Source organism: Squalius cephalus, assembly GCF_949319135.1.
Source record: "Squalius cephalus genome assembly, chromosome: 15".
Taxonomy (NCBI): domain Eukaryota; kingdom Metazoa; phylum Chordata; class Actinopteri; order Cypriniformes; family Leuciscidae; genus Squalius; species Squalius cephalus.
In genome coordinates, this window is record NC_137136.1 from 21,249,116 (window position 1) to 21,272,959 (window position 23,844).

A 23,844-nucleotide genomic window follows, 5' to 3' on the forward strand; every position below is an offset into this window, starting at 1 on the left:
TAGCCACCCTCACCACGTATTGTTATTTATAAGCGTGTTTTAATCTGTTCCTACCGACTGTATTTTGTGGTAGCGCGCGCGTCATCTTGAAACGTCCGTGTTGTTTGTGAACGCGCGTAAATTTGTTTTTGAAAAGTCTGTCTCGTTCTGTAACAAGTCAGCTTTATTTTACATGGACACAGCAGCATACAGCTATGGACAGATACGTGCTAGCTGTAATAATCAATCTAGAGCCGAAGAGAGATTGCTCTTTCAACGGTAAGAGGCTTTAATGGTGATAAAATAATGTAATGTAACGTTATCGGAACTAACGTTACGTCCTTTTCAAAAGCTCAGCTTTGACTATCTGTTGCTGTTTTGACACTTATTGATTTTATTGTAGGTGTTGATGAAACAAAAAAAGTGTTTGATAACCTTAAAAGTATTTCTGGCTCGAGTTCAACACGAGTTCCTCTATTTCCAGGTAGGTTTATTAATTATAACCTAATTTGCCACTCAATTTTCACCCGTTTTAGTGTGAAGTTTGACTTTGTGTTTGTTTAAATATATTTAGCCTGCTCTCTGAGTGGCAGTCCTGCTCCACAGAGATGGTACTTTGCCATTCAAGCCAGTTATGGTACAACACAGGTAATTAACATATGCATATTTGATTCTTTCACATTAGATTGATTACAAGTCTTATAAATTGGTTGGGACAAACTAGATTACAAAGTGATAATGTAGTAGTGTATAGTGTAGTATAGTATTTTCAAACTGGGGTCTGGGAAACCCCAGGGGGCTGTAAGGGGATCCATGGAAAGTTCAGAGAAAAGTTGTTTAAAAAGTGTAAAAATAAATGGATTTAAATAAGTTAGTTTTCTAAATGAGTTTTCTTTATACATTAAAATACATAATTTAAAATGGGGTCTCTTGCATAAGGATGATCATATTTGTTTGTCCATGGCATCTAATAGATTGAAAACCTCTGGTATAGTGCATCCGATCATCCGCACACACTCTTTACTGTGTATTTCCAGTGGTGCAGCTCAGAGTGGGAGGAACTGTGTTCCCAGCGCAGTAACAGTGAGGAATCAGAGCCGTCTGCCCTAGACCGTTGTGTAGCTGCCCTTCAGGAGCAAGAGGAACAGAGTGTGCTCACAGAGAACCCGTCCCATGCAGAGTGAGAGTTCTGATTTATACTGTCGCCCCATAATATCTCAAACAACCTATAGGACCAAAGAATCAACCATGTTTCACTAATCATTTGATATCAATCATGAGCTGTTTATCATCTGTTTATCTACATTCGCTTTACTTGATGCCTTAATTTAATCTCTTTGTTTTTTATTTCAATGATGATTGACTAACATGGTAGACTCTTTGAAGAAGCTGCTGAAGGACTTCATCAATTAACAGACAAACTTCCTCATCCAGGTACTATTTTTTTAACATTAAATGGTTTATAAAGGCATTATACATTTTTGGCATGATGTTACACCATAGATGTGCTTTTGGAGAGTACTATGTTTTATTGTATTGATGTAATGTTTGTTCTTGATGGCAGGGAAGTCTTTGCTGGATGTTATTGTGCTATGTGTGGGCGAGGAGGCGGGGTTAAAGGATATGTTGCCTGTGATTGGCTCTTTGAAGCACATGAGGGCGTGGCACTCTGCACAGATGATCATGGTCACTGAACATAGAGCAGGGTAAAATCTAATACTCTTCAGTAATATTCTTCATCACTGTTGTTTTCTTTTAGAAATAATAGGCCTGTCCTCTATGAGTTTTCTTGTGTATAATGTCTCTGTTTCTCTTGTTTCTGCACTGTAAAGGTGGCAGAAAGCAGCCATGTACTTGGACGCCCGCTTATGTTCTCCATCAGTGATTGAAAGCTGTGTGGATGGGAGGGAGATCTGGAGAGGTGGACTTCACATTAGAGAGAAAAAGGTATATTATAAGGTATATATATTATATATATATATTATAAAAGGTATAAAAGTTTATACTAGTGTTGTCACAATACTAAGTTTCTAATTTCGATACGATACCTTGAAAAATATTGATATTCGATCAATTTTCAATACTATGGGGAAAACTGTCATATCTACTGTCATAAAGATATATATTTATTATTATCTCATAATCTTTTGATAATTTGGGTAATTTTGTTGCAATAGCTTTAACACAGCACAGGATGGCTTTATTTGAAACTTTACATTTACAAAAAAGGACAAGTAAAGAGTCAGTAATACAATAAGAACAAATAAGCATATTGCAAACGATAGCACAAAGTAAGACAATAGAATTAAAAGACTAATGAAATAAACACAGCTTTAGATTTTTCATGGTGGTTTTAACAGTAGTATTCGGATTAGAAATATTACAGAAAAAAAAAAGTAATCAAATGTAAAATAACACTGGATATTCTTATTTGTAAAAAATAAATACAGATCATTGCTTACAATTAAAGTTACAATTGAAACGTATTCAGTCAAGAGCATACAGTATGCACGGATCCAATACACTCTTACACAACATGTTTTCTTTCTCAACTGTTTACGTTCTAAAACTGACTGTTACTCGCCAAGACGGCATTTTGACATAATTTTGTGTGTATTTGACCATTTAAGCAATATAAGCCACACAAAATACTGTTTGAGACTGCCTGAGCTATATCGATATGTATTGAAATATCAGTATTTTTGACCACACTACTTTAGACTGTTGTACAAATTCTTAGTCCTGTGGTGCCCAAACTTTTGCCTACTAAATACGGTACTACTACAACTTCTCTTTCTGTTTGTGATGTTAAGTCTCTAAAATGGCGACTTAACATGTTCAGCTACATGCTGTCAGAAGCTAATATTTTGAGGCAGACAACACACTGTGGTCTCTCTTCATTACCCAGTGATGTACTGGTGAAACCAAAGGCGAGATATGCCTCGTGATATTTCCTTGTCTTTAGGCTATCCACACTGGACATGACAAAGCGAACATTGAAAATCCATTTGTCCTTTTTGTCAGAAGTTGCGTGAATGCTTGGAATATGTCAAAAATAGAACGGTTTACTGTCAATTGTGTCATGTTGCGCCGCATAGACAGCGTAGACGGCATCACTAATTATAATGGATTCTATTTGCCTTTATCGTGCCGCTCACATTTAGTGTAGACATGTTGTTTTGGTAGTTGTGACCTTTGAAGTAGATTCATAGTCTGCTTTACATTTACCTGGCACTAGCAGTCCTTTCACAAACTTGTCCATGCTTAGTGCAGAAGAAGCATGCATCATTCATTAATATTTTTACACGGCTCCCTGCAATACTCAATTCTGATTCTTCAGTTGTGCCATCTAGTGGTCTGTTATTGCATGACAACAACCACTGCAACTGATCACAGCCTTCTCAAGCAGGTACTGTGAGTAAATTTGAGGTAATAAAATGTCAAATTTATGACGTGCTACATAAGTCAATAATTTTTGTTTAATTATTTACTTATGTGGCATGTAGCTACATAATTAGGGGGATGATTTCACAGTGGGGTATCACCCTGAAGAGGTTTCTTTTTCGTTTTAAGCTGTATAATAAAATGAAGTGGTTCATGAGGTCAAAACTGAAGTGTGTAATTTCTGTGCCACTTTAGTCATCAGATGGAATTGCAATAATATTGTTTTATTAAATCTGAAATAAAATATTAGATTAGATTAGAAATAAAATGAGTTGAAGGTGAAGTAATAAAAATACTAAACTAAAACTGCTATTAAAATAATTTAAAGTTAAATGGAAATATATAAAAATAATAAAAATGCACGTAACATTATTAAAACTTAAACTAAAATGAAAATATAAAAGTAAAAACGAATTCAAAATATTAATAAATACTATAATAGTATATATGTACTTTTAAAATAACTGTTTTTAATTTAGAAATCTACCTACTAACTGCCTTCTCATAATTGTTTGAAAATTATCCTGGTATAGAAGAAACTTTAACTAAAGAAAAATACACAGGCCACCTTTAATGAACAGAACCAAAGAGCAGCTGCAAAATTCCTTCAGTCCAGCAGAGGGCAAACACTTGCAAGAAATACCGGTAGTCTGTGAGAGAACAGAAACTCCTACTGATTTCTGAAACTATAAAGACAAAGATGGAAAGACTTAGTAAGTGTGGCCGATGTAAAGAAAACATTTTGATTCAGGGAAATTCTGAGCAGGGAAATTTAGCCTCTAAGCGGGAAGAGAGCTGTTATACAGCATAGTGTGTGCTTTGGTCAAGGAAAGACATCAGGACCAGGAAAGGTCTGAGGCTCTGGTTCTATTGGGCCAGCCTGAAGTGAATTATAGGCTTTAATACAGGAAATGAACCTAATTCTGTACAAAGATCATTCATGTTCAGGGTTTTGAGTTTGGATTTCCAGTTCATTTAATTTGGATTGTGGCTGCTGGCTGCTCACACTCTGAGTATAACTAAAATCTCCATTAGCTCATGTTTTTGCAGTTTCTTAGACTGAAGCATGTGAAGAACTTGTCAATTTCAAGAAAGTGCTTGAGAAAAAATTAGTTTCTGTCACTCTTGTGTTGTAGAAGCAGGACAAGTATTGCTGTGAAGTATTGACTCTTCTGAGTGACACTTGTAAGCCTCTCTTCATCTCATTCTAAATTGCTTTGTTGTGATATTCTTAGTTTGTCTCAGAGCTGAAGTTTGAGGGTTTCTGTCTGAGAGCTCTGAGGAGAAATCTCTGGAGTGATGCGCTGTATCCTCACACAGACCCGCAATGCCACACTGATCATAAACTTCAGCATGAGGTGAGCAGCTTCATTTTAGTCCAGATTTGAACGGATTCTTACAATTACTCAGTTTTGTGTGTTTTCAGAATGCTTAAAATGTTTGTGTTTGACACTAATACAGAATTCTGTTCCAGTCTTGACTCTTGTTCGTAATATTTCATATTAAAATGTAGGCACAGCGTGCTGGGCCTCTATTAGCCCAGTTGTCCCTATATCTTATGTTCATTGATAACATACATGATTTTTCTGTTTTGTCTTTGAAAACATTAGTTTATCTGTGATGTATTGCATATTGTTGTGACCTATGCTGAGGTTGTTAAAATTGTGAACATTTATTAAAGTCTTAGAAACATCAGTAAGATTAGGTTAAACAAATATAAATTGTATGAAATGTCATGATTAACAAGCAAAAGAAGTTTGGGAATAGAAAGGAATAATGTCAAACAAATAAAACATACTGTTTGTAAACCACATTTGTGACTCTACAGGTGGCACATTTCGAGTCAGTACCACCCATACCATTTTCCACTGTGGGAAATGGGAGTGAGCTCTCATATGAAGCTTTTAATATTTAATATCAAACAGTCCTAGTGAAGATTGTTTCACAGGATGACTGAAATTATCCAGTGCATTTGTGGCCCTGTGAAAGAGTCACTCTAAAGTTTTATGTTTGCTGTTTCCTGCTCTCTCTCTGCATCTCTTACACTCTGGTTCTGTCATAAAAGTGAGAGTGTGGAATGTAATCGTAATGAGTTTTCCACTCTAGACTAATCGCAGTGGCATTAGTGGGGACTTCAGCTCCTCCAACGGAGCCGATTGCACCCCACGGTCTGTTTACACAGGGCTCGTGCTGTACATTCACTGCTTCTATGATGATTACTACCATTAACTTTTTTATTTTGCGCCTGCAGAACTTATGAGCTTTATTATTGTTATTGGCACCGCAATCAATGTGAAAATGCTGCTCTCCCCTGTATCATAGTGAGTAAGACATTACCTCCCATCTGCCACCACAACCGTACGCCTGATGAGAGATGACAGCAGTGAGCTGTTCCAGTAACTACAAGCACTAATACTGTAATGTAAATCAGAAGGGTGGAAATAACACTTCTTAAACCTCTTCCTTTTTATAACAGAAACCGAAAAATAGATGATCCCACTGATGGGTGGGCGGTATGACCAAATTCTGTAATTTGACATCACGGTAACAGTATATGCAGTGGACATATAAAAGGTCACAAGTTACTTTTTAATTGTCCTTAAATATACAGAATATCAAACCAAATGGCATCTGCAATCAGAATGATTTGTTCATCAAAAGTGAAGACCTAACGTTTGACACCACAAAGTGTATATTTATAATGTAACTAATATTATAAAATGGATTCTGAGCCAAATCCATCATAAAACAGCCAGTTGAATTCTCTATTAAAGGGATGGTTTGGAGTAATTTCAACCCTATGGTCCTTTGCACCATGTTCGACCAAGGGAAATAAAGTTTGGCTCTAGATCATGGTGCAAAGGACCCTAGGTTGAAATTACTCCAAACCATCCCTTTAATACAAAGAGTTGTGATGCTGCTTGGATGTCATAAAAAACGAAACCGTTTTGGTTTGTATTTTCATATGCATAATGTTTCTTCCTCGCTCCTACATTGTAAATAACGTAAAGCAGTCCTGGCCATGTCAAATATATCCACCATGGTAGACCTTTTTAACTTGCTCATAATTGTTAACATGATGTTATCATCACCTTCCTTTCCTTTTAATCTCATAAGGGATTTGGAATAGTATTTTTAAGACTACTTAAAATGTAGCTTTGAACTAATTTCACCATGTTGCGTCGCGCTTGTCTTTTTTGTGGGCCCAGAACTACTGAATAATGGAGCAGATCTCTTCAGATTGACTTTCTCTTTCTTTGCTCGGCTTCTCTTGTATGGAAGCTGAAAGAGCTGATAAAGAGTTAGGAATGTTGCCAACTCCTCTCAGCCTCTCATTTTCCAGCCCAAAAGCCCTGGTTTAGTCCTGCATGAGCACAAAGCTGATCTTGTTTCAACACTCAGGGGCACAAGCACCCAGCGGCCCCAAAACAGCTTTAACTGTTACTCCCCTAATGGCAAATAAACCGTAAAGAGCCGTTTTTGTTTCTTCTCATTTGCCAGCTGCTGTCACAGCCAGTAACACTTTAATCTGTTGGTCACACAACCCTTTGCTTGGTTGAAACTGCTTGGTCATCTAATATTTTTTTCCTTTCTTTCTGCTTTTCCTTTGTTTTGAATAATGCATTACTGATCTGACAATCTACAATCCCTAGCACATGCCGGTGTATAATGTTTTTTTATTTATTCATTTCTTTTTTTTAAACTGTGACTCTGCTGCAGCTTCCAAAGACACAAAATGTTCATTTCTCTCTGAACATAAATATTTTACAACTCTAAGTTGCATTTCTGGTTTTTGTGTGTTTTAGGTATTTCAGTGTTACCAGCCTTTGTTGGAACTGATTCAACTGGTCAGAGTCACAGATCTCCCAATTCTCCTCCATTCCAGCACAGAGTTTGAACTGTATCTTTCCCAAAAGACCAAAGGCTCCAAAAGTGTCAATTTTAGTGCATTTTATCCATAAGCAGTCAGTTGGAGGATGCAAAGATGGCTGACACTCCTTAAAAGTATCTCTTACCAATACACATAACTCTAACTGCACAAAAGACAAAAAAAAAAAAAAAAAAAAAAAAATATGATTTGAATATTTCTTTTTCAGATGTGTAATGATTTGCCTCTGCAAAGGTTAATTCAAATTACTGTACGGATGGCAGGGAATACCTAAAGTCTTCTCATATGCGTAAATGAACTAATCAGAATGAATATCATTTATCTCAAAAATGCATCTGAAAAATACGTCATTAATTTGCCTCTCTGTTTAAATAACCAATGATATTTATTGGTTCCTGTATATGGTACTGCATGATTTATTCTAATGAATGCTTTATTTATAAGAATTTGGTTGATTCAGGGAAAGCCTTAAAAATGAATGATGCGTATTAATGATGCGTTTCGCATTATGCAATCTTTATTCATCTTTAAATAAAATCTTTATTAATTGTTAAAGGAGTAGTTCACTTTTAAAATGAAAATTCTGTCATCATATACTCACCCTCATGTTGTTTCAAAGCTGTATGAATTTATTTCTTCTGCTGAACAGAAAGGAAGATATTTAGAAGAATATCAGTAACCAGACAGTTTTTGGGTCCCATTGACTTCCATAGTAGGAAAAAAATATACTATGGAAGTCATTGGGACCCAAAAACTGTCTGGTTACTGATATTCTTCTAAATATCTTCCTTTCTGTTCAGCAGAAGAAAGAAATTCATACAGCTTTGAAACAACATGAGGGTGAGTATATGATGACATAATTTTCATTTTAAAAGTGAACTTCTCCTTTAATCTATCAAATGTAAGGGCTTAGTATACTTACAGTATAGTAAAGTAAAGACATTTATAATGTTACGAAAGATTTCTATTTCTGATAATTGCTGTTCTTTTCAAATTTCAATGAAAGAACCCTGAAATAAAATGCACCATGGTTTCCACAAAAATATCATGCAGCACAGCCGTTTTCAACATTGATAATAAGAAATTAGCCATTTACTAACTGCACCAAGCTTCTCTCAATGTCACGCAGTTGAGATGGCATGTAAACTGCGCTGTCATTTTCCTCTGTATTGTTTCACACCTTGACGTGCTTCCACAGTGGATTGGCTTCCAAATCTGTCAAAGCTAAGCTACTCTTGGACCAGCTGTGCACATTGCGAGGAGAGGTAGGCCGTCTCCAACACTATTATCACCAATTATTGTCTTCAGGCCAGATATATACTCTCCCCGATTGAGATGTAGCCAAAGCTGTCAAAGTCCTTTGAGACTGATGGTCGGATATTGATAACTTGCAACCAACAACATATTTCCCATAGCTGTAACACTGGGGTGACAGTGATAAGAAGTGTCTCCTGTTGCAGGTGGGAGCTTTGTTTTCTCTGTCCTGCGTGATAAGCACTGAGACTTTCCCAGCAGCCTCCCAGCTCAGCTCCTGTAAATGGAGAGACTTCATGTCCAAACGTCCCAAGGACTTACCTGGTATGAGCAATGTTTAATAAAAACAGCCTTACACTTTGTTCTTAAGGCTCTTAATATGTATAATTGTACCATGCACATGTGAATGTGCCGCCCAGCACTCACATCACACGCTGTTAAATTATATGCTGACATTTATATGCTGCAGTTGCCTACTTTTATTCCTGTGTATTTGCTAGTGTGCTATTAACTCTTCATCCTTCCAGTGCCTAATGTGGAGGTAAAAGGTGAGAGAGGCCACTACCTCTTCTTGGTGCAGGGGGCGGAGTCAGGAGGCTGCACAGCTCGAATGATACACACGGCCAATCAGATCAATGGAGCCGCTGCCCTGGCAACCCTCAATGCCCTCATCAGGGAAAAAGTTCCGCCTTCCTCAGGTATGATCACCAGTCTTTTAAATGCACAGCCGATGTCAGAATGAATATGCACAAATGCAATAGTACGCCTTTGAGCATAGTTATAAATCAACGTGTACTCTTGATTGAGAAAACTAATATGGTTCTTCTAAAGTAAGTTGGACCCCTTGGCATTCAAGAACCGCATTTATTAGAGTCAAATTAAACCCCATACAACAGTCTCATCTATCACAGCAGCAGCTGAGGCCACCTGGACGACACTAAGAAAGATGACACAGAGGAGACATTATGCTCCACTAAGACCAGAACTGCAATGTTCATAAATGTAGAACACATTACTTTTTCTCATTAGTATGATTTTTGAAAACACTGGATTGAAAAGAACACAGCCACAGACTTATAGTCTTGTTTTCCATATAAACACAAATAAACCACCATATTTCTGTCAAAAACAGCAGTTTGTTATACAAGGCTTCAGACCTTATCAAGCCCATATTTTATTTGATAGAGCAAACGAGGACATTTAGTTCTGGACAAATTTCCAAGTAAACAAACTCATATTTGGTATGCCTTTCTCCTCCTAAAAGCTTTTTCCCACTTTCCCTTTTTGCAGTATAATGAAATTTTAACACTCAAACACATGGTTATTTCATGTAAAGTATCATTCTTGCACTGTCCGTGTCTTCTCATTGATTAACATCTATTTGTAACTCATGTAATCAGGTGGTTTGTGGTTCACTACTACTCTTAAAAGCTCTTTGTACAGCGAGAATGGCTGTATTTAAGCCCACTGCTGGAGACCTTTGTTGGGGTAAATTGCTGCTCTTGAGATCAGAGAATGCGTGGGTTTGCTCAGAACCTCCTGTGGAGCTCAGAAACTTGTGCCAGATCCATAATTCAACCTGGCTTGATAACTAAAGACCACAGAGTTTGGGCAAGAGGTTGTTTTGAAGAAAAAATGAGACAAAAAATGGACATTCAGCTCATACAGGAGCTTATCTGAGAAAGTGCATTGTGATGAGCACTCCAGGAAACCCCTCAGGTGTGTGTGCTCTTTGGGTGGTTTCTATAAGCAGCTTGCCGCAAGCCAGTCAGATTAAAATATCATCAGTGTTTTTTTTTGGGGGGGGGGGGGTAATTTTTAGGTCTTGGTTCCATAAATTGAACAAGGTATTAAGCATCTAAATTTAACAAAGTATTAAGCATCTTAGAGTGGCAATAAAAGTGTTACAATTTAACCAACAATTTACCACTTTACTAATTGTATGTTTAAAAAATGAGCTAATACATAATTTGCATGCTTTTAAGTCAGAAATGTTATTTTCAGGTCTATACTTAAAAAGTGTGTTCAAATCTTGTTTGAGCCATTTTTTACACTTCTGTTTAAACTATGCTTTTAATTCTGGAAAAAAAAAAAGATGAATCCACTAATTCAGAACTATATGTGTAATCCACTAATGCATAGCCATTATACAAAGTCAAAGCCATTAAATCAATTGAAGAGTTTATGCTGGTAATTCTTATATTTCATATAAGTATTTGTTCAAATATGCATCTCAATCTTTTTCTTTTTTTTTATAGTCGTTAATGTAGTAATAACATGGTAATAACACAGTAACTTTAAAAAAGCTCTAAATAGTTGTGCTTTCACATGTTGCTAAGACATTATTAATCAAATACAAAGTTGTTTTAATTTATGAATGTTTTATAAGCTTAAGTTCCACTTGGTCAAAACTGACCCGGGAATGCAAAAGGTATATGAAGATTGTGAATTCATTGGGGTTAATAAAATGTAGTCTGAATTGTTCTAAAGAACAAGTACCATTTGAAATAAATCAGTCTGCAGTTCTCCACATCTGTGTCTTAATCTGGCATGACAGAACGCAACAAGAAATAAAAAGATTTTTCCTAACCAGCTTTGATTGTGATGAGTGACAGGAGCATTACCCACAGTGAATGTACATTTAAACATCAAATATCTTTTGATTAGCTGTGATTGTGTCAGGCCTTACAGCAGTTTTGTGTCCAGTGTGGACATGCAAATGCTTGTTACTGGGAACTTGAATGGTTATGAAAGATGAGTTTAAAAGTTTGTGGTTTTAAAGATTAGCATGGCTTACTTCAATTTTAGCTCATGAAGAATTTTCAATAGTGAAAGTACAGTGAAAATAGATAATGGCTCTTCTAAATAGTACACATGTAAGAGTAATTACATAACCAAAACAAATCCTCTAAGAAAGAATAGCAGCATTTTAGTAATTGGACATTTTGGACAAGCTTCTCTCCTGGTTCTTTGCTGTAGACATGATTAACACCTCTCTCGACTCAATTTTCTGCATTGTCAGACTCTTATTCCTTCTTCTTTCTCCACAGGGAGCAGCACTGCTGACTGGCCACGGTCCCTGCCGTATCTCCGGGGAGAGCAGCTCTTGCAGAGGGAGAGAAAGCTGGCCAAGGTGCAGACCCTGGTCCTCAAGGAATGCTGCCGTAAGTGTTTCCCAGGCAACGGAAACCTTTCACCAGGACCTCCAAGTATTCACACGCTGTTCTTCAGTCACCCCAGAGCAGCACATCGCTAATCATATTCCTCTGGTCACACATTCTCAGTCTCACCTGTGCACCTTTTGAAAATTAGGAACTCTTTTGAGCGGTAAACAATAGAGCCTTTGTCAGAATCTCGACACCTGCTGTGTTAACAGAGGTTTGTGACGCATGATAGGCTGTGATTGATAGAATAATTTTGGTATGTCAGAGCTTTGTTATTAGGCTTGTAGCCAAAAAATGCAAGCCAGTTTCAAAGGCTGTATCAAATAACTAACTCCTTTTCTATGTAGACCCTTCATACAGAGTAAATATATGGGACAATTTGTTAGCGAATTTATGTGAAAACTACCCTTGAGATGCCACAATGTGTGATCATAAACAATTGTACTCTTTAATAAGGTACTTAAGTTGCTCCAGTGGGAATGTTATTGTAGTAATTGATTAAGTTATTACAACAAAATGAAAGACTGAATGGACAGAATGTTAGTATGATTACTGAGAGACATTTAATGATGGACCTCATCTGTGGCTAGGGCGACGAGAGGAGGTCCAGAAGCCTGCCACCATTCCTGTAAATGAATTGAAGGCTTTGCTGAGTCTGGCCAGAGAGCAGTACCTTCAGATGCACGACGCCACACTGCCCAGAGCCTCTAAACACAACCAAACTTCATCTTCTAATAAAAGTGGTGAGGGGTACTTTCATAGACAGCAGTTTACTTTAAGAATGCATCATTTATAATCATTTTTATGGTGGAAAATATTTGTTATATTGTGAACTGTGATTGATATGATGTATAATATTGTAAATTAAACATATTTAATATATAAAACTCCAATATAGACCAGTGCTTGTTGACAGGTTTTAGTTCATTACCCAGATTTTATATTACATAAAACATTTGTTCATTGTTCAAAAGTTAACAAAACGTGTAAAAGCTAAACATCCTAAAATTATTATTGACTGCATTATTTTTAATTTTATTTTTAAATGATTAACATGCCACAGGCTGAACTGGAAAAAATGAACTGGCTTTTTTATTGGGTAAACGAAAGAAGTGTGACTGACTAAAGGTGTGTCGCATCACATTTGTTCAGCAAAATTGTCGCAAGTGAAATCCAGTAATTTCAATACGAATCCATGCAAATGGAAATATTTGCAAGGGTGAAATATTTGCCTGCGCTGCTTGGTTTGAGAATTCTGTGTGAGTTGTGCTCCAACCCTGATTAAAGGTACCTGAACAAGCTAGTCAAGGTCTACACAGTTACAGGTAGGCGAGTTTGATCAGGGTTTGAGCTAAACTCTTCATGGCCAGATTTGAGGAACCCTGCTCTACACTATTGACAATAGACAATGGACCTTTTTTTTGCCTGTGATTTTTGTTAATGTGACTGCACAGTGCACATGTAAACCAAATATCAACGACAGGTAAATATGCAGCAAAATATCAGAGAGTTTAATTCGAGACACCTTTGTGCCTTTGATGTCAAAAGATATAGGAGGCCCTTATATTATTTGCATACTTGGTTTAACACCGTGTTCTTATTAAGATTAAAATAATAAAAGTTAACAACATTAACTTTTATTTACTCCACCTGTTGCTCTTTCTATCCATTACATGTTCTTCCAAAGATGTGAAACAATCTTCTCACACAGAATGGCCTGAGAGGAGCGTCCTACAAAACTACGAGAAAATACTGAGAGTCCGACAAAGGTCCAGGTAAACCATATCATCTTGTCTTGTACCATATCACATTAAATGAAAACTCAGAATAATGTTTGTTCACCACGTTATCATTTCTGGAGCCCTGGCTTATTGTCTCTGTTGAGGGCTTATTGAATCTCAAAACAATGTATCAGATGAGGAAATAGCTTGTGTATTTGTTCAGTGGTTGGAAAAGTACATTTGTGTTTAGTTGGATGAATACATTTCAGTGTCGTCCACAGGTGCAGACTGTTCAGTAGTGGTTCCTCCGAGAGTCTGATGGGGCCTAAAGATAGCCAGAGGGGAAGTTCTACACTGCTGGATGCCAGAGAATTGCTCAAACACTTCACCCCTGATGGACTGCCTAGCGGAGAGCTACAGCCGCTGCCAGTGCTTAGAGGGTTGGTCATACACACAGTTTCTGACATGATATCTCTTAATGACTTTTCCCCCCTAGCTTATTAAAACTGCAATTTAAGTCCCTCAAAACAAGAATGGAGCATGTGTGCGCACTGCGCATGGTAGAAAGTTTTAAAACATCATTCAAGTTTCTTTATTTTCAGCTTGCACTGCTCTTGAAGGGAAAGTTCACCCAAAAATGAAAGTATTTTATTTACTCACTCTTACGGTTTCAAACCCACGACTCTCTTCTATGGAACACAGTACGTGAATATTTCAAGAATATTCTGTCCACCCCTTTCCATATATTAAAAATGAATGTGGCCTTTCAAGTTCCAAAATGACAACAACAAAAAAAGCAGCGTAAAAGTTTTGAAAAATTGGGCAGCAAAAATACCACATTGGTGTCAATTGCATTGTTTTTAATCTGGCGAATGTTGACAGTAAATCCAGCCCTCAAATGGGTCCATATTAAAGAAGGGAAGATTTTCAGTAAATGCTGTATACACACATACCTCTCTCATACATGCATATCTCTCTCTCTCTCTCTCTCTCTCTCTCTCTCTCTCTCTCTCTCTCTCTCTCTCTCTCTCTCTCTCTCTCTCTCTCTCTCTCTCTTTTTTATATATATATATATATATTTCTCTCTCTCTCTCTCTCTTTTTTATATATATATATATATATATATATATATATATATATATATTTATATATATATATATATATATATATATATATATATATATATATATATATATATATATATATATATATATACATACATACATACATACATACATATACACACACACACACATACACATACATACATACCTCATCTATATATACCATTATTTATTTATTTGCTGATAAACAAAACCGGTCATGATTCTAGAAGACTGCATGAGTCATATGGACCACTTTTATGATGTTTTTTTGGTGTTTATTTTCTGATTTGGGAGCTTGACAGACCTACCTGTATGGGAAACAAGCAGTGACACTTGTATTGTAATAATAAGTTATGAAATAATTTAAACATAAAAATACAAAATAAATAAATCAAAATTTATATGGACAAATCAATAGACATTATTTAAAACTGTTTAATTCATGCTTTAAAATGTAGTTAAATACAACAGTTAAATAGTAAATAATTTTATGCATGTTTTAAATTGTATTTAAAAAAAAAATGTCATATGCGTTTGGAACGGAGGTTATGTACTAGACCACAATACCAAAGATAATGAAGTCTTATTTTTTTTTAACGTTTTTAATAGATTGTGAAGGTTTCCCACATAACTGGCCCTCTATCACACAATCTCTAGAAATGTTCCTATGTATTTAAATTCCTGAACTGAATGTCTCTGAATGTGGTTTGTGTTTTTGTTGTTTGTGCAGCGAACATGCATTTCAGTTGTCTCCTGACCTCACACCTAGAAAGGTTACTACGCTCCCGTTCTCAAAGGCCGCCAGATCCCACTACCACGGAATAGAGTAAGCGTGCATGTGTGTGTGCGTCTACATAAAAACCGATCCAATATAAAATATATCCTCCTTATTTCCTCTTCCATCTTCTCAAGTATTCTCTGGTTGTGTTTCAGGTTCTGTCTGGATGAGTGTAAGGGTCTTGAGCGAGACCGTGGCTTTGTGAAGCTGCAGTCTCGTCTAATAAGATATGAGACCCAGAGTACATGCTGTAAGGAGCCCTGCCCTGTGCCATTCACCCTCAGCCCTGCACCCTCCCCAGCTGTGCTGTCTGAACCGGGCAGTGTACCTGACGGTGAAACTCTGCACAGCGAGTCGTCCCGCCTCAAACGCCGCTCACGCGAATCAGACCTCCAGCAACACAAGAGGTTAGAACACTGTATGCATAATAATGGTGAAGGGTCATCTCATGTCTTTTTGTTATGTATGAGTGGTCTTCCTTTTATATATATTTTTTTGCATCAGGTAACATTTCCTTTTTAAATTGAGAAAATTCTGTCATTTACTCACCCTCATGTCATTCCAAACCCGTAAGACTTTCGTTCATCTTTGAAGCACAAATTACGATATTTTAATGACATTTTAGAGATTTCTGTCCCTCCATTGACAGTCTAAGCAACTACCACTTTGATGCTTCAAAAAGTTCATAAAGAGAATGTAAAACTAATCCATATGAATTGAGCGGTTTAGTCCAAATTTTCAGAAGAGAAAATGATGAACAGATTGAATTCACATATATTCACATATAGACATTCATCAACGCACACATCAGATATGGTAAACGGAAGCTCAAGCGTGTTCGCTTGACGTCGGAGAACCAACGAGGTTCATTTTTGTTACACAGCACATTTGGGCTTCCTCAAGAAAGGTTTGTTCTTGCATGTCTAAGCAATTACAGTTGAGCGTCTGTTTGTTCACTGATGAATGTTTATTTATGAATAAATTCAATCTGTTCAAACTTTGCTATCTCGAACCTTGACATGCATCATCTAGAGACCCTCATGGCAAAAAGTTGTCAAAAGAATTTTGATTGGTGATTCATTCACACTCGCGACAGGACGCCAAAACGTTCGAAGTAGGCAGGGCCACTTTAACTAAAATGGCTATAACTCTTGAATGCAGTGAGATATTTTCACCAAACTCGTTAGACTCATGTACGAGCTCATTCTGTGGTCACTGGACACACAAAAAATCTGTGGCAATTCACAACTTGGTGGCGCTATAATATGAAAAAAACAAAAACAGCTATAACTATGCAACTTTTAGTCCAATTGGCTTGAAAATTGGCATGCAGTGTCTTTGTCCAAGTTGCCATGATGATTTATGAGGACATTCGTTTATCGTGAAAAACATGGCTGCCATTGGCCAATTAAGTTTGAGCACCTATTAGACCAGGTTAATAGAGGCCGATCGAAACAAAACTCGCTGGGCCTGTTTGACTCGTGTCCCTAGAGGTCTATGCAAAGTTTGAAAGAAAGCGGCCACCGGGTGGAACTATCACGTTTCACACCCTATATATCACACAAATGCACAATATTCATATCATATTTTGAATCTCCTTTTTCTTAATAACTATTATAACATTTATAATCACATTTTGTCAATATTTATCACTTAATTTTTCCTTTGGCATCAGTTTTGACAATTGTGCCACATTATGATTAATGTGAAACCTGAAAATGATGTAATATAGAGGAGACTTGCAGTAAGCATTTTGCTACCTATCATTAAAATACCTATATCTACAACAAAATGTGTGTGCATGTGCATGATATAGTGTGTGTTAAGTAGGGGTGTAAGAAAAAATCGATACACCTGAGTATCGCGATATTTTATTTTGCAATACTGTATCGATTTTCAAAAACGCAATATCGATTTTTTTTTATTTATTTTTTTTTTTACGTCCAAAAATATTCATGGTAAGACCGTAAGACAGTGGTTCACGTTTATGTTGTTTAATTCCCTACCACTAGATAGCTATGCTGAGACGCACCACTAGTGTCCTCGCCAGGCTCGCCTATAACGGTGCGTGTCCACTGGACATTTTAGGATTGACAGCGGACCGGAGAAAGCGTTGAGAGCGACCGAGAGCGTCAAAAAGTTAGACAGTTCCTTTATACAAATATCAAGCGAAAAACGCAGTTGGCAGCCAATTGCTGTGAGGTTCGGGATGTGACGTCTGTCTTGAGAGTTTAAACATATGCAAATTGTGCCGGAGTTTATGCTGGATTTAGTGCGTAAATCATTTTGTTTACAAATTAGACGTTGCGTATATATGTTAAATATTTCATTTTGGATGTGTTTATTGTGATTATATTGGCTGGCTTTATAAAAGTTTATACAATTGATAGGATATCTTTGCTTGGTGCATTTGGAAACAAAGCTTGTCTATTTCTAAATGTAATCGCGTGCATCGTTCACACCAAACGCGAAAAGAGCATCTGGCGCGAGTGATTTCAATGTTAAGTCAATGCAAAGACGCGTTTACGCGCGTCTGGAGGTCCTGCGGCACGAGGCGTTTAGCGCGGCGCGGTTCGCCTCATTCGCGCGTCCAGTTCTTTTAAAATCTTTTATCACATAAAACTTGATTTCAATATATGACACATTCATTTTGTTCACTTTCATCCACTTTCATTCATTTTCGTCCAGTTCACGTTGTTGTTTTGTATTGTGACAGGGGCTATGTACCTATTTTCTTTTATTATGGCCTACTTGAGCATATACAAATTTGCTCACTAAGAACCTGTGAACCACAATCCCAAACTGGCAGTTTGATTTTCTGTGTACTGAATTGTTTACCTAAAGTAAACTTCTTTGACTTTTATGCACATCATGTCTTTTTTAAAATATTTTTAATATATTTTACTTTAAAAAAATCCCAATATATTGCCTTTTGCACAGTATCGAAATATATTGCAATATATTGAATCGTGACCCATGTATCGTGATGCGTATCGTATCGCCAGATTCTTGCCAATACACAGCCCTAGTGTTAAGTATTTTTGTTGAACCCTTTCATTTATGTGTGTGTTTTAGCATATTCTCCATCATGGAGCCCTACATTTCGGGTCACAGCTTAGAGGGCATATAGGTCTTAAAACACTTGAACCCAACTAATTGCTGCTTGCAGCTATATTTTTTCTATGCTTTTTTTGCATTGTAATATAAAACCTGTAGCTGTAGTTTGCCTTTTTTTTTGCAAATCATTTTTGTCAGATAACTTTAGTGTTTTGTTTTTCCTTCATAGTTAAAAAAATGCACATGACGTGGACAAAAAAATATATACGAAAATATGTATCGTGGCCAGGAATAAAGAATTAAGTATTTGTTCCCATGGATTAAGAATTCGCTCCCTCGTTTTAGTAAATCGTGGCCATGATGAACTAATTCATTCCCTCGTTTTGATTTAACTAAAAAAAAAAAGAATTATTACAACATGGCCACAGTTAAGTAAAACGAGGGAACAAATTAGTAAAACGCGCTGACATTACTAAGTCGTGTGCTTATATATATATATATTTATTTATTTATTCTTATTTATTATACTTATTTATTATACTTATTTATTATACATATATATTTATTTATTTATATATGATTTAAACTAAATATGCTGGAAAGGATGAAACGTTGACATTCATTACAGCGCTGCTCAGTAATTTTCATTCATTTCTCATTTCCCACTTTGACAAAGCCATCAAGCGCCAATCTATATTCAATTTCGCTTTGAGTTGACATATGATGCAGTCAAATGCATGTAAAGTGATGGGACAGAGGGGCAGAGGATGGCAATGATGAGAGCTGGGAGAACTAGAATGAGCCACACAGGAGAATCAATATCTGACATCTTCAGAAAATTAGAGTAACTAGAGAAACATTATTTTGACTGTCTAAATGAATGGCACACTGGTGTGTAACGATGACTTGACTTATGTAAAGATCGACAAACAGAATATCATTAAAACAGCCTGTCCTTGAAACACCCTTATTTCTGATGCAGGACATCTAATGATAGGCAAATTTATGCTTTTTTTTTTTCTATAGATATTGTGATAATCGTGTACATGTGGGGTATATATATGTGTGTTTGTCCACATGTACACGTTTGTCGATCTTTACATACATAAGTCAAGCCATCGTTACACACCACTTCACACCAGTGTGCCATTCATTTAGACAGTCAAAATAATGTTTCTCTAGTTACTCTAATTTTCTGAAGACGTCAGATATTGATTCTCCTGTGTGGCTCATTCTAGTTCTCCCAGCTCTCATCATTGCCATCATCTGCCCCTCTGTCCCACCACTTTACATGCATTTGACTGCATCATACGTCACTCACAACGAAATTGAATATAGATTGTCGCTTGATGGCTTTGTCAAAGTGTGAAATGAGCAATGAATGAAAATCACTGAGCAGCGCTGTAATGAATGTCAAAGTCTCATCTTTTCCAGCATTTTTAGTTTAAATCACAAAGGACCTCTCTAAATGTGCTTCAAATATGGCAGTGATCAAATGTCTAATGTTTGGCCTTCTTTGTCGCCGCAGAAGCCCAGCGTGCATTAGATGATGTGTTGCCAGGACATGAGGTTATTGACTTTTTTTTTTTAAATGCTGACCCACTGAACTCCAGGGACCACATTAATTTTAAGGCCTATCATCATCTCAGACTTTGCTCCGCTCTGAAATTACCACAGCGGTGTCACATCATTGGGAGCTAAACGCAGGAGCCAGGAAATTTATGTTAAAGGCTGATGCTCCTGGAACAGAGTTTTTTATTAAATAGGCTTAGAATGAGAGTGCTAGAGCTGAGATCTCCAGAAGAAAAAGAGGTAGAAGTGTGTGCTCCAGTGCTTGAGTAGATCCTCACATCAAGTCATTTTGATTCAAGGTTTGATGTTAACAAGAAAGTGAGATTGAGGGATTGATGATCTCAGAGAAGCAATATTTTACACAATCCACCTCATCCCCATTAAAATCCCTTTCTGCCGCTCGTAGGTTCTGTAAATCAGAGAGCTCTGAATCTCTGGGCGCAGGTGGCACTCACCCTGCAGTGGGGGCTCTACGGCAGCAGGCGGCCCACTCGCGCTCCAGCTCGGGTCTGGCCAGACGCTCTGCTTCTGTAGCCGACCCCGCACCCAGTCAAAAACCCAGCCAGACCCAGACCGAGTCCCGCTCCCAGAAACACAACAGGGTAAGTGCTAATTACCAGATCAAAAAGAATTTTCATACCTTCATATTTTCTGCTGAAATTTGGGGTAAAATCTACATTAGCAGTGCATTAGTATGCACTATATTGGTACCATTTTGTTTATCATGTGAGATTAGGTCATTAGAGATAGGTTAGAGTTTTAGATTAGATATTGGTTATAAATAGGTCAATATTGGGTATTTAATTGTCCATGCTTATTTTTATATTTGGATGACCTTTTGACGTCATCTAATGCTCACTTAAAATGAATCTTTAAAAGAAAGAATTGAATAACTATTAAATGTCATTTTTTTTAGCAAATCTCTAAATGAATAGAGTCAATCTCTATCAATAAATGAACAATCTCCAATAATGACTGACTGACTGACTGTGCATTATCCTGCTTATAACCTTACAATTTAACAATTACAATTTATGAAATATTGATTCAGGTGCTAAGAGAGACATAAAACTAGTACAGCTATGTAGGAAATTGCATATTTGACCATTGCCCCTGCCCTAGCAACCAGTTTAAAATATCAGTACCAAAATATCTGCCCACTAAATGCTGCAGTTTGACCAGTTAGAATCAAATATTCCAGAGAGCCAAGTGATAAACCAAAATAGCTCTCAAACCATTTAAAACCTTAAACCTTCTTATTCAGTGAATTCACTACTACAGTCATCAGCAAATGTCAGGGCTTTATGTGAGGTCTGTGAGTGCTATAGATACGTGATTGTGCATCGTTCTCATCCGGTGTTTCTGCTTCAGATGCTGAGGGAGGTGGTTGCTAAGACGCTCGATAAACACGGGATCAGCAGCGAGCACAAGTGCTTTGAAGCCTGCAGTCAAAGACTGTTTGACATATCAAAGTTTTATCTGAAGGTGGGTACGAATCGCTGCCTCTTCCCCCCTCGCACCCTGCTGTCCTGCCTTTAGGACATCTTTGAAGCTCTCAAAATATGCTGTGTAAACGCTGCCGATTGATGTTATGTACATCATTTATCCATGACAGGGGAGCAAAAACTTAGTTCAAGAAAAACTTGTTTCAATTCTCTTTGTTCCTAAAGCATTTGGTGTGGAGAAAAAAAAAAGTTATTCAAGGTTTTTTCGTGCACAAAAATCATTCATAATTTGCTCAATTTATACAGGCTGGCTTTGCTACTGTACCTTTAAGACCTCAGTATAAAAATGGCCTTTATGATAGGCTAACCTGCACTTACTAGCGTCTTGGTGTTGTTCATCAGGACAGGTCAAATCGCTGAATACTGAATAGACATTGATGTACTGTATAAACATCAGTGGCTATAAGTGCTCATGGTTGTGACTGTTATAATCAGAAGTTTTTAAACAATCCATTTTTGACGTTTTGTTTCAGTAAATGTTCTGAGTAGAATGAGGGAGCTTTATGTGAATACCTATTTAAATATATTTTAGAATGCAATTTAGTCTTCAGTGTTACATGATCCTCCAGAAATAATTCTAATATACTGATTTGGTGAGACATCAAAAACACTTATCAATGTTGAAAAAGGTTCTTAATATTTTTGTGGAAACCTTGATACTTTTTCATGATTCTACAATGAATGGAAAGAAAATAATTTATTAGAAATAGGTCATTTTTGTAATCATGTAAATGTCTTTCTTTACTGTTACTTTTGATTCATTTAATGCATACTTGAATTAAAGTATTTTCTTTCAAACAAAAATCTTACTGACTTGAATTTTGAATGGTGTATGCATGCATAAATGTAATAAATCATTAGCAAAGCTTGGCTTCTAAAGTGTTTTTCATTAAGCCGTTATGCCTCAGCAACCTGTTTGTTTTGCAACAGGATCTGAAAACCTCACGTGGCCTTCACGAGGAAATGAAGAAAGCAGCCAGTAACAATGTCAAACAGGTAAAGCACACACTTCAGTTTGAGATGCCTGGCACACCTGAGTTGTTGAACATGACCGTTTACAACTGTTATTGTATTTTGAGTGGTTTGATTTTGTAAGATGCCTTCAAAATTGATATAATGTAATAGATTTCCACACACACACTTTTCTCATCCACAGGTGATTGATTGGGTTGTGGAGAAATCTTCTAAAAGATGAACAGAAGAATTTTCAGTCAGAAACGTTGAAGGTAAACCTGCAGCAGGATGTCATGATGCTACAAAAATTGTATAAGCTTGTAGAAAAGAGCTTCTAATGCTATATAACCTCTCACAGCATTAATCATGGAAGCAGGCATGTACATAATTATGTTTCTGTTGTTTTTTACGGATTTGTGATAATCATTGATTTTAATGTATTAAAAAGTTATTTTATTTGCTTTTACATGGTTTTCACTAGAAAAGAAATGTCGTGAACTCTATCTGACAAACAACAGCCAAATATGGCTGCATGTTTTCCGAGAAACCCTGTTTTGCATCATGAAAATCAGTCAGAGGGCGTTTCTGACCAGATCACATTTCAGTAATCAGAGTTCACTCAAATCACCACTCGAGCATGAAACAAGGAACACATGAAACTTTCAAGCTTTTTTTCCAAAACCTCATCATGCCCTCTAATTACCACGTCTTTTTGTTTATCACACACAAGTTATCGGCGCTAAACCTCCACTGCACAGATCTCGCAAGTAGTTTGCCCCGAAATGACTGCTGTGTTGGGATCAAAAGGTCACACTGGACTGAGGTCATAAAGAGTATTTGCTCCCTGGTACTCCTTGCCCAGAGAGGGTTGAGGGTGTCTCGTTTGGCAAAGTTGCCGGACACATTCCAGTCCCACACAGGGCCATTGTTCTCACTTCTGGGTGCCCAGAGGGGTGATGGGAAAGGAGGGAGGGGGGTTGCACATTACATTGGCAGCCCTGAGAGCCCTCGAAGGCAACATGCAATCTGAACTCACTCGCTACTTATCAACAGAGCTGCTCTGGTTAATAGGGTGGAACTCAATGTTATGATAGTGAATAATAAAACAGATTCTTTTAATAGGGTTTCTGTTTATTTCGATACATTATGATACTTGGTTTCCCCAGCTTTGAATCAGTATTTGGATCTCTATTAAACTGCAGACTGACAAGAAGCTCTTTTCTACAGTGTTTAAGCGTCTCACTTTGTTCTCCATGCTGACGTCTTGATATAAAAATGGTTCCTATCATGAGGAATCAAATTTTCCTTGATCCTTTCATAAGAGTTCATTGTACTATGAAAACATGCTGTAATTTTCAGAACTTCAAACTTCCTCCCAGTGACCATTTATTGAAACTTAAGCTGAAAATGAGGAAGTATAA

General features: G+C 36.9%; 1 protein-coding gene across 2 annotated transcripts; it reads left to right on the top strand.

The window, feature by feature from the left end:
* Positions 1 to 68: 68 nt before the first annotated feature.
* On the top strand, positions 69 to 23,550 carry mtbp (MDM2 binding protein). Of its 2 annotated transcripts, XM_079895473.1 has the most exons (22): positions 69 to 258; positions 383 to 463; positions 554 to 627; positions 1,017 to 1,159; positions 1,355 to 1,413; positions 1,544 to 1,685; positions 1,812 to 1,926; positions 4,659 to 4,781; positions 7,230 to 7,324; positions 8,511 to 8,577; positions 8,773 to 8,890; positions 9,094 to 9,264; positions 11,617 to 11,730; positions 12,321 to 12,473; positions 13,418 to 13,505; positions 13,733 to 13,891; positions 15,288 to 15,383; positions 15,491 to 15,742; positions 20,371 to 20,566; positions 21,336 to 21,449; positions 22,400 to 22,465; positions 22,626 to 23,550. In XM_079895473.1, the coding sequence occupies exons 1-22, from the start codon at positions 195 to 197 to the stop codon at positions 22,662 to 22,664; spliced, it is 2,529 nt and encodes an 842-aa protein (XP_079751599.1). In that variant the 5' UTR covers positions 69 to 194; the 3' UTR covers positions 22,665 to 23,550. The 2 variants fall into 2 exon arrangements, with proteins under 2 accessions (XP_079751599.1, XP_079751600.1); XM_079895474.1 differs by lacking the exon at positions 4,659 to 4,781 and having other exon boundaries at positions 111 to 258.
* The last annotated feature ends 294 nt before the right edge of the window (positions 23,551 to 23,844 follow it).

Excerpts from the sequence above, each read along its gene's own strand:
- mtbp (XM_079895473.1), top strand. The coding sequence starts at position 195 with ATGGACAGATACGTGCTAGCTGTAATAATCAATCTAGAGCCGAAGAGA. Across the intron at positions 7,325-8,510 it reads TCCAGCACAGAGTTTGAACT|TGGATTGGCTTCCAAATCTG; the intron begins GTATCTTTCCCA and ends GTGCTTCCACAG. Across the intron at positions 21,450-22,399 it reads TATCAAAGTTTTATCTGAAG|GATCTGAAAACCTCACGTGG; the intron begins GTGGGTACGAAT and ends GTTTTGCAACAG.